Source organism: Nestor notabilis, unplaced genomic scaffold (assembly GCF_000696875.1).
Source record: "Nestor notabilis isolate BGI_N333 unplaced genomic scaffold, ASM69687v1 scaffold27131, whole genome shotgun sequence".
Classification (NCBI taxonomy): Eukaryota; Metazoa; Chordata; class Aves; order Psittaciformes; family Psittacidae; genus Nestor; species Nestor notabilis.
Genome location: NW_009913897.1, coordinates 2,998 through 14,396, shown reverse-complemented (window position 1 = coordinate 14,396; position 11,399 = coordinate 2,998). Strand labels below are relative to the sequence as shown.

General features: G+C 52.2%; 1 protein-coding gene across 1 annotated transcript in view; it reads right to left on the bottom strand.

Moving 5' to 3' along the window:
- Nucleotides 1–11,193, bottom strand: part of LOC104412642 (aryl hydrocarbon receptor-like) — a gene marked incomplete at both ends in the record, with an annotated part of 13,822 nt that extends 2,629 nt beyond the window's left edge. Inside the window, 4 exons of the mRNA XM_010023408.1 lie at nucleotides 404–521; nucleotides 2,183–2,272; nucleotides 5,932–6,050; nucleotides 11,006–11,193. Coding sequence (XP_010021710.1) covers nucleotides 404–521; nucleotides 2,183–2,272; nucleotides 5,932–6,050; nucleotides 11,006–11,193 — 515 coding nt within the window. The remainder of the gene's footprint in view (nucleotides 1–403; nucleotides 522–2,182; nucleotides 2,273–5,931; nucleotides 6,051–11,005) is intronic.
- Nucleotides 11,194–11,399: the final 206 nt, after the last annotated feature.

Sequence of the window (11,399 nt, the reverse complement as noted above, 5' to 3'; positions counted from 1 at the left end):
CACCCCCCTTGCAGCCCCCTTCAGACCCTGGAAGCTGCTCTGAGGTCTCCAGCAGCTTCTCTTCTCCAATGAATGGGCCCATGATCTTCACCAGATGATCCCAACCTTGCCATGGGAAGTCAAAGTCCTCTTGGCCCTTCAGACAGGAGCAAGGCAACAAGCTGCTCCCATTGAAATAAATAGGATTTCAAACCCTGGAAAGCAAAAAGGTTTGGGGAAAGCATCCCCATCCCTATAGCACAGCACAAACCAGCACATCATCACTGTTGGTGACAGCCATCGGATGGCTGCAAGTCCCAGAGGGAAGGCTATGGGATGCTCCTCAGCACAGGCATGTGCTTGGTGGCTCTAAATGCCAGCAGGAGGGTTTTCCAGCATGGGGTTGGCCACGCAGAGGGATAACCCTGGCACTCACCATGCTGGCTGCTGCTGGACACTGGAGCCCTGTGCAGTTGGTGGTGGAAGGCGGCTCTGTCATCCGCATGGATCAGCTCGTACACACTCTGGTAGATGAGATCCGACTGGAATGACACAAGGAGAGAAGAGTGCTTGTGGAAGGAGGGGCTGGAAGAGGTGTCTGGAGGGGGAGACAGCAGGAGCCTTTCCTTCATGGGTACTAAAAGCACAGGGATGGAGCGCAAAGAGGTGAACACAAAGCTTTGTGTGCCTTGAGGACCAGGAACCTGCTGGGTTTAGAGAGGGTGGCTCAGGAAGGAGGAAAAGGGAGCAGAGAAGAGGGAAAAGCCTTTGACACTGTGGGGACAGCTCAGAGGTTTCTATAAGCAATGGAAATGGCAATGTCGGAGTAAGGGCGGCTGCTCAGGAGCATCCCACTGCCCACATCCCCAGCATCCTCCAGCCACAGCTGAGCAGAGCTTTCCAGCCTGTTCCCCACAGCAGCAAAGCTGAGGTTCTCCTGGTGTCCCCTTGCCCTTCCAAGGATGTTCCACAGTGTCTCTGGCTCCTGGTCCTTAACCACAGCCCATGGGAAATGGACTCCCAGCCTGCTCGTTGGGAAGCTTTGCTCCCCGTCTGTGGGGTGCATGTTGCAGCAGTGGCATTCTCCTGCCATGTCTTAGCCTCTAGTATCTTCTCAGGACCAAATTCAGACCCAGGGTCAGAAAGGTTGTGGGTTGTCAGAGGGGACTGTGTTGGTGGGGTACAAATTGCAGCCTCCAGCAGCACACAAGCTCCCTCTTTGCGCTGCCATCCCTGGCTCTCTGCTTTGTTTCTCCCACAGCACAATGTAATTCCAAGGTTGATCAAAACATTTTGACCAAACCAACCTATTTTTCTCCCCCTCCCCCACTTATGCGGAGGGATTTGGTGGTTTCAAAAGTGGGTTTGTATGGGTTTTAACTCCAAACCTGTGGGAATCTGTATCCCAGCTCAAACCAGCCTTGCCCATCCTAGTACTGCATGATGTGGTGGTCAGCATGGTCCTGACCACCCATGGGCAGCTCAGGCCACTGACTCATGTCCCTGCCCTTAGGAACATGCCAGAGCAGAGCCTCCTGCTTAACCAGACAAGCAGGTACTTTGAGAAGACCACTCCCTGTCTGACAACTGTCTTGACTTGAGTCTTCAGCCCAAGGAACAAGGGATGGGACAAGAGGAAACGGCCTCAGGCTGTCCCCGGGCAGGTTTAGATGGAGCTGAGGAACAATTCCTTGCCCAGGGGGTGCTCAGGCATTGGAACAGGCTGCCCAGGGCAGGGCTGGAGTCACCACGTCAGTCCCTGCAGGCAGACCAGCACCTATGCAGGTTTGGCAGCCCCACAGCCCTCCTGTTGTCTCAGTCCTTTGGCCAAAACTGGGTGCATGTGAGGAGAGACCTGCTTGTCCTTGGCATCCCAGGTAAGCCATGGTACAGCCCCTGCTTGCCAGCAAGATGCCCTCTGACCAGCAGCATGATCCAAGAAAACCCTCCCACTGCCCTTCCACAGGGAGACAAGAAGACAGAGCCTGCCACTGCTCAACTTGCATCTATTCCTACTAAAGCCACAAGCATTCTTGTTGGCTTTCCCAGCCCCCAAAGGACATGACTCATGTAAAAACATACATCCAGAATGACCCAAGGGAGCTGGGAAGGAAGAATAAAGCCCTGGCATGGCTCTCAGCACCTCCTTCCCAGAGCTGGACTGCATCCCTCTGGTTAGAGCCAGGAAAAACATGGTACCCACCTGATGAAAGCCCAGGTAGTCCTGCACAGTAGGGGAGATGTAGAAGATAAAACCATCTCCAGTCACAGCAATGACAAATCCATTGAGTGCCTGAAAGCAGAAGTTGAGCCCAGAGTTACTCTCCCCAGCTTCAATCCAGCTGCTTGGAAGGTGAACTTCTCCAGGTGTTTCTTCAGCGTTTGGGGTCAGGAAGGGACCTTCTTCATTAGCAAGATGATGGAAGCACCTTGTGATCATGCAAGACTATTAATCCTGGTAAGTTGGGGGTTATGGGGGTGGTGGTGGTTAGTGTTAACAGGAGCAATGAGCCAGGGCAGACTGACCACTTCTAGACCCATTACTGCTATAGAAGGTACAGCTATAACTCTTCTGGGGCTCTGATCTTCTCAACTTCAATAGCAAGCAGCAATAGGGGTGTAGAGGGGAAAAAGCAGCTCTGGTGGCTCCAGAAGAAGTCTAGCATAATGAACCCTCCAGAGACAGGAACCAAACTGAAGTCACCCACTGACCTGACCTATCTTATCTGCTTGTTCATTGTAAGGGTGAGCTCTAAAGACACTCTGGGCCTTGTGCCTCCCCCTAAGTTTTGCAGGAAGTTCTACAAGCTTATTTGTGCATTGCTGTATGTCTTCTCCTCAAACCCCAACCCAAACCTGTCCTTTAATCCTCAGCACCTGAAGAAATCACTGTCCCTGAGGCTCCTGCTCTCGGCTCCAAGGATACAACTCATCACAAAGCACACGAAGCAAGACCAAACCCAGTCACTGCTACGTTGGGGATGCAGCTAAAAGTAACATCCACTTGAAAGCAGAAGAGGTGGAAAAACCTGGAAACTCCAATCACAAATTTGGGAAGGCCCTGAGGATGTATTTGTGATGCTCATCATGGCACCCCCTGGTCTTTACAAGCACGGAGACTGTTGGATGCATCTTTGAGGAGGCAACATCTTCCTGGCCTCATCTATCTCCCACTACACAACTTCTCCTCTGATTAGGTCCTTGTTTCTGACAAACATCAAGAGGACCCACTGCTCTTGAGATGTTTGTGAGGAACAAGCCCCACTGCCCCTCAAATACATTCTGGCACTGAACTGGTGCTATAAGAAACCATGCTCAAAACATTACTCTCCTCCTGCTGATGTTCTAGATGACAGAAAATGAGGTTTTCGATACAAAACCCCCAAATCTGTCCCTAAAAGGAAAGACATTGTTGTGCTCATACCATCTGTCAACTTCACTTCTTGCTCTGCTCCCTGTGAATACACACGCATGGCCTAAACCCATCCCCAGCTGATAGCTCCTGGCTTGAGAAAGGCCAAACCCACACCATAGTAGAGACATTACTAGAGACCATGGAGAGGAGAGCTCACACATGCGGTGAATAACAGGCAGAAAAGGCAAGGTGAAGATTCAGAGAGAGCTGATGACCATTTCAGGCTGATTTCCTCCAAAAGCAAAGTGCTCTGCTACACACAGGGTGCCCAGAAGTGGGTGTCCCATCCCTGGCAGTGTTCAAGGCCAGGTTGGACATGGGCTTGGAGCAACCTGCTCTAGTGGAAGGTGTCCCTGCCCGTGGCAGGGGTTGGAGCTGGATGAGCTTTAAGGTCCCTTCCAACCCAAATCAGGCTGTGGTTCTGTGATTCTTGCACCCTGCTCTTGTCTGTAATGTTTAACTCAGTGGTGAATAGGAGAGAAACTAGGAAAAGAAAAGCCCCCTATGGAAGCCAGGTCAGGCTACGGGCAGGTCCCAGCAGATCTCATAAGCATCAAGGCCAGGACCTACCACAGATATGGACTTTGCACGTGGACTTTGCCTTTGCTGCCCAACTCAACTGCACTGAGCTTCTTGGGGGGGGACCATGGGGACATGCTCTTTCTTAGAATGGTTTGGGCTGGAAAGGACCATAAGATCATCCAGTTCCAACCCCTGCCATGGGCAGGGACACCTCACACTAGACCATGTCACCCAAGGCTCCATCTCATCTGGCCTTGAACACTGCCAGGGATGGAGACCAGGCTGGAGAGAAGGGTCTTGCCTCCCAAGCTGCTCCTTTGACTCTGCCCCTCCTTGCAAAGAGGAGGCAGGAGCAATCTGCTGCCACAGCTCAGGCACTTGCCCATTTCCAGTGACACTGAGGCTTGTGGGAGCTTTCTTTAGCACCTGGGACTATTTGGAAGGGTGCTGGATTGAGCACGTTGCCTGATCCTGCACAGATCCAGCCTGCAGCAGGACCAGACCCTTTCCTTTGTGTGCTGCAGCCCCCCTGGGGTCCCTGAGTCAGAGGCTGCTCTGCAGATGACAGTATGTGACTAGAATGTTCTTCAAAACAGAACCAAACCAAACCAACAGGCAGCTGAGCTGAAGGGTTTGTGTCACATTAACACCTCACCAGCTCTCCAGATGCCTCCAGTCACCCAAAGCTGCCATTGCTCAACAAATTGCCATCATATGGCCCAGCTCAAGCCTCCAGAGAGAGCTTGGGAGCTGCTCCATCACAGGCTCCCTCCTGACCATCATAGAGTCATGGAATGGTTTGGGTTGGAAAGGACCTTAAGATCATCCAGTTCCAACCCCCTGCCATGGGCAGGGACACCTCACACTAAACCATGTCACCCAAATCATGTTGTTCCAGCTGTTCCTCTGTGCCTATCCCACTTGCACACAGCCCAGAGCACTCCTGGGAGTGAAGCTCCCATGGGAGGCTTCATGTGGTCCAAGTCTCACACTGGGCTCCCAGGAGTCAGCAAAATCCCCCCTCATGAGGGCTCTGCTTGCACCCTGGCCATAGTGCTGAGCACTGAGGTAAGGCTGTGGAGGAGCAGGGTTGAAGGCAGCAAAGTCAGACTTTGAGAAGAGCCAAACATCTGTCTGCTGGTGGGAGAAGGGGACTGAAGGCCCATAAAGCAGACGTGCAATGTCAGAAACTCAGCCATGGAACAACTAAAGGTCTTGCATGGACTTGTCCTGCAGCCCCAAGGAGTGGCACGTTTGGAGCTGACATGCCCAGATGTTTATTCTGCAACCAGCCTTTCCATGTGACTTTTCCTATTCATTTCCTTCCAGCTTCCATTGGCAACCCAAACAAACAGCATTCAGCTGATTCACCAGCTCCTTGCTCTCTGAAGTTCACTGACAGCTACTTCATTAGACACACACACTGGCCTTTCTACAAAGCAGAGCTCCCCCCACCCTCTGCTTCTCTCCACCAAGATCCAGCTTTTCATCCCCAAACTGAACCAGGGCTTTTCCAATCCCAGGAAGACTATGAACCCATCCTAAAGAGTCCATAAAATGCCTCAGGTTGAGCAAAATGTTCCTGGTGGATGTTTTACCCTATGGCTATCACCATTCTCCTCTTGGCATTTACTGGAACACAAGAAACCCATCACCTCAGACACGAATCAGGGATCAACCCCTACATTGCTGTACAATAGCCCTGCACCAGGGCACGACCCACCACCCTGAGCCCTGCTCTGGTACAGATGCAGTTTAGGGGACAGCCCCTCCAAATGGACTGAAAAGGGGCATCAAAGCGTGTGGGGTGAAAATTGGGGCCCCATCCCAGCCAGGCAGTGCCTCTGCTCCCTGATCCAAGGTGCTCAGTGCCTGTAGAATAACAGCGAAGGTAAAGCAGGGTCTCCTCTTGCTCCCCTGATGGGACCTCATGCTCCATTGCAGCAGGCAGGGACCAGCGATGGGTGGCAGGAGCCAAGGGAGGACCCCACACAACCCAAGCTATAGCACAATACCTGGAGCAGCAGTTCCCCCTCAGGAAACAGCTCCTTGTTGACCTGTGGATCCATCCATCTGCTCCCTCCTGGAGCTCTGGGCTGATCCAGCATGTAGTCACCAACATCCGTAGCTGTGGCTGTGGGTAAGAGGGCAAGAAATGAGCATGGAAGGGGCAAAATGGGAGCCTCTCCCTCCTCCCCACCTCAGGGCTACTCGTGCATGGCTGGACCACGCTACCCACTGCACATGGCCCCAGCCTGGAGGAAGAGGAGAGCAGTGGGAAGTGGAGCAGAGTCCCTTTACAGAGACATGCCCAACTTGCCCAATGCTTCCTCCAAGAGGTTATCATCCCATTGCTAAAGAACCTCATTTCTGCCAAGGTCTGAGGCAGAGATGCAAAGGACAGAAGGGAGGTGAGTGCTAGGAAACACCACCCAATGCAGCAAGAAGTCTTCAGGTTAGAGCCTGGAAGAGCTGAAGTTGCCTTCAAGCCGCCCCAGTGCCACAGCATCTTTCCTGCCCTTCAGGGCTGACAAAGATAGTGGCAAACCTTCCCAAAGTATCCCAGATGACACCAAAACACCCACACTTCTTCCTCCTGCCTTTGGCTGCTCGGAAGCAGATCAGAGGGTTGGTGGCCACGACATTCCCAAGGAGATACTGAGCAGCTCTTGGACTCACTGCCATGACCTCCCCATGCTGTCACTCACGTCCTCACTAGATGCCTTCAAGGCAGCACCCATGGTTAGAGGACCTCAAGCATCACGAGACACACAGAACTGGTTGTAGAGGGAACAGGAATGAGGACAGCAGCTCCCCAGGGATATTCCCAGCATGGTACTTCATCTGCTGGGGAACCCTCATGGAGCAAACTCAATCCAAACTCAGCTTCCAGCAAAATTTAAGGCATGTCTTTGCACCACCTCAACCAAACACCCACAGGAAGGCCTCTAAGCAGCTCCCACATCAGAATCTCCCCACTGCTGCAAGCTCCTGCAGTGACCCAGTGTTGGGCAGAGCTGTGAATAGCAACATCCCAGCAGAACATCACTGCCTGCCCTGGCTGAGCCCTGGCTTTCTGATAGTGCTGCATGGCCTTGGCTGGATCCAGAGGGAAAAGGTCTTCTGAATTGGGAGAAGTGGCAGGAAACGAGGAACAAGCACAAACCATGCCCAAGTCTGACCACGCAGTTGATTTTTAACGTGGTGGAAGCTCTCACCTCACCACTGAGCAGCTTTCAAGGTTTGTTGGTTTATTTCCCAACCCCAAGAGCAGAGGGTTCAAAGCCAAAGTAAATCCAAACCTAATGAGGTTTCATCCGAAAACTGCTAGAATTAAGACATTCTTCAAACAGCCACCAGGTGTGTTTGCATTAAAAACTAGTCAGAGGTCAAAACACTGCTCAGACCTCTTAACATGTGGAGCCTGAGTGCCGGCAAACCCACAGGCTTCCAGCAACCAGGCACATGGTTAAAGGCAGCTGAAGGTGACACAAGGTGACACAGAGGAGTCACACTGTGCAGTCACACAGGTTTAAATGGAAGCAGAGAGGATGCTCGGAGCCCATTAAGCAGAATTAACCTCAATCTCCATCAATGGTAGAACTGGGCTACTTCATAGAATCCCAGCCTGGTTTGAAGGGGCCTTAAGGCTCATCCAGCTCCAACCCCTGCCACGGGCAGGGACACCTTCCACTAGAGCTGGTTGCTCCAAGTCCCTGTGTCCAACCTGGCCTTGAACGCTGCCAGGGATGGGGCAGCCACAGCTTCTCTGGGCACCCTGTGCCAGCGCCTCAGCACCCTCACAGGGAAGAGCTGCTGCCTCAGAGCTCATCTCAGTCTCCCCTCTGGCAGGGTCAAGCCATTCCCCTTGTCCTGTTGGCCACTTCAGCCTTCATCACAAATCCTCATTGCCCCCGCATGAGCTCCCATTCCCTCTGCACAGACACTTCCCAAATCAGCAAGAGGATCAGCCAACCCAGGCAATGAGAGACCTTTGGGAAAGGCTGGGAAAGAGGAGGTTGGGTGCTAGGAAAGTGGTCACTGTGCTCAGCTTATTCATCAGCCAGGGAAAGGCACAGCAAAAGGCAGGTCTGAGGCACTCACCCAGCAAAAAGCCTCCTTGCACCATTGCCAAGCAATCCCCAAGGACAAGCATCCACAGCCCATCTGGACCATGGGTATGGCTTCAATTTGCACATGATGGAGCAGAATAGTTTCAAAATGAAACAGCAGTTCTTCCTTTAAACCCTGAATGCTTCAGAAGGGCTGACTCCTCTCCAAAGCATTGCAATGAGGTAAGCTGGCAGGGCAATACAAAAGGAAACCAAGCTCTTCCAACTCAAAGCTCCAAAAGGGCAGAGAGCATTTTGCAAGGATGCTCATCCTGAAGGCACATGGTCTCCAGCTCACTGGGCTTACAGAATCCGACAGGAAACAGGGGCCTTTTAATCTTCCATCAGGGATACTCCCATTCCCTCCTCTCAAACACAAAGCGGTCCATTCTGAGCTAGGAAATCCTGCAGGCTCTATCTCCCATGGGACACAGTATGATGACCTGGCTTGGGGAGAATGCCTGGAGCACAGGGAGAGGGTGGGAAAGCGAAAGAGATGGTGTCTACCAACTGCTTTGCCATCAAACATCACTGCACAGGGGTTACGAGGTCCTAACTGCAGGGCATGTCTTGTAATGGTGCTTCTAAGTGTTGGTGGTGCAGAGCAGCCCAGCCCATAGGCCAAGGAGATGCTGAGGCAAAACACACATCCCTCTCCCACCGGGATACATGGGATAACCTCGCTTTCACCATTAATTCAACACATGCGGCCTAGCTTTGTTCCTCCACAGGGGTAACAGACTTTTTGCCCTGGAAAGGGAAAACCAATGCTTTTGAAATGCAGAAAAAGCCCCCACCCCATCACGAGTAACCTCATAGGAGGGAGGGATCACGCCTGGAACATTCCCCATTCACTTGAGAAGTTATTAGTCTCTGGGGGACTTCACCAGCACATAAATCCACACACACACCAGGAACAACTTGCAGGGTGATCACCCCATGAGTGTCCATCTCCCAGAGACATAGGGAGATGGCTTGGAGCCTCCTGCTCCAAGGCAGCCAGGGAAGGTGATGCAGAGAGCATCTCCAGGATGTGTTGACACTCCAGAGCGCAGCTTGGTCAGGATGATGCCAGCATCACCAGGAACAGGGAGAACCAAGGGCCAGGGTTCTCCATCCTGGCAGTCCAGGCTACTTGATCATAGAACCACAGCCTGGACTCAAGAGATCTGCTTGAAAAGAGCAGCTCTTTATCAATATGGCAGCAATTCAAGTTGCCTGGAGTCAAGGCAATGGGCTTGAGCTGCTGATGGAGAGAGGTTGAGGCAGCAGAGGGCAGGGGTGCTCCCCAGGCAGTGTCGTGCTCTCCTGCTGCAGGAATGAAGCCTGCACAAAGCAGAAAGCACAGCACAAGGGATTCCACCATCTCCCCTCGGAACCTCTGATGTGCTACACCACGAGTAGGCTGCAGATGACACAGGACTTCATCAGGCAGGGCTTGAGGTTGACCTTGATGAATCGGTGGGATGATGTGAAGTCAAACAAGATGAGGTTCAAGGGAGAGATGCAGGCAAAGAGAGTGGAATGAGCTGGAAATCACAGACACCGTGGCCAAATGGGAGTAATTGGCCTTGCAGCAAGGAGGGGCAAGGGGTGAACTTGAACTTGCCACTCAACATGAAGTCATTCAGTGGTGATTGCTCTTCCATAGCAGCTCCCATGCTGGGAAGCATATGCTGAGCACATCCCCATGGGAACCACATGGGTCCCAACTGGAGAGCTTGGCACAAGGGTGTCCTCTTGGCAACCAGCAACCCCAGCTACAGAAGGTCCCGGAAGAGTCCCAAGGGGCTTTGTATGGGGCAAAAGTTAAGGCAGCCAAATTTATTCAGTCTTGGAATAGGATGCAGTAGGATGCCTGTAAGTATGCTGCTGGCTTCCTGCCCTCCACATGCTGTGCTTTCACCAGGGCCCATCCATCACCCATGCCATCAAGCCCAAGGCATTGGAGATGAAACACATGCCTGTCCATACCTCCCTGCCATGCCAGACACACACACACACACAAGTCTGTATAAATCACTTTAACCCAATCCAGTGTAAATCATCAGCAATTCAGACACGATCTCTTTATGTATGGAATAGAGTGGACCTTGCCATTGAATTCTGTTGAATCACACATTTATAGGTTTCTATTAAAATTACTTTATTAATATGCCTGAGAGTGAGTATTTAAGTGATGCTAAACACTCAGTTTCATGACATGAGAGAAAAATAGAAGCAGTGTCCAGCCACGATCCTGCTGTGGCAGCTGCTCTTCACCAGGGTCTCCACAGTTAGCAGGGAAGCAGACCTAAGGAGATCAGTTCTCCAGGTGTATAAGCTCAGATACCCATCCCACAGAAATGAACTGGGATCTCTGGGCATCAAGCATCACCCTCCATCTCCTAGAAACACTCATTAGAGAAGTAGAATAGACATCACCACAGTTGAGCCCAGCAGGACCAGCGTGGCAAGTAGAGCAATGAATTACCAACATGAACCACACCATCACCCCCTCTTGTCCCTACACCCCTTGTCCAAAGCCCCAAACCCCTCCAGGTTTCCTGGAACCCCTTTAGGCCCTGGAGCTGCTCTAAGGTCTCCCCTTAAGGAGCCTTCTCTTCTCCAGGCTGAACCAGCCCAGCTCCCTCAGCCTGTCCCAAGTCTCTTGGCCTGTTTCAGCCTAATTCATTTAACTATAAACCATGGTTCCAGCTAAATGAGGGAGATGTTGCTGTTCAATAGAGTTTTACCTATTGGTCCCTTTTTCACCTCAGGCTGGTGGGAGGGGGACACAGGAGGCACTTTGGACATAAAGGAGGGGAATGGTTGCTAATGAGAAGTAGATGGAGAAGCTGCCAGACCCCCAACTCCTACCTGCAGGAGACAACTTTCCATCCCTAAACAAGCAAGGCTCAGGGTGGGATGTGAGCTGCGCGGTGGGGATTGACTCCAGGGGCTTTATCATCACCCCTCACAAGTCATGGACACTCACCCAGCAAGTGGCTCTTCACCTTCAGGTACCCAACAGCCAGCCGTAGAATGGAGAGCTTGTCGAGCCTGGTGCGCACATCCTCTGGGAAGGGCAGCAAACCAGTCAGCTTGTTCAGCTCCTGGTTCAGCCGCTCCCGGTGCCGCTTGGAAGGGTTGGACTTCACACCCTCAAGGGGTGGTGGTTTGGGGCTGGAAGAGGCAAAGGAGAGGTTAATCCAGCTGGGCCCGTCCAACCAGGCTCTTCCCAACTCGTGTTGACTTTAGAGTGGCCACAACATCAGTAAAACATCAGGCAGCCAAGGTAAAGCCATGTGGCAGCAAAAGCAAGCAACAAAACCAAGGCAACGGCTGGAAGAGTTGTGGCCATCACAGCAGGTCAGCTTGTAGAGCCCTGG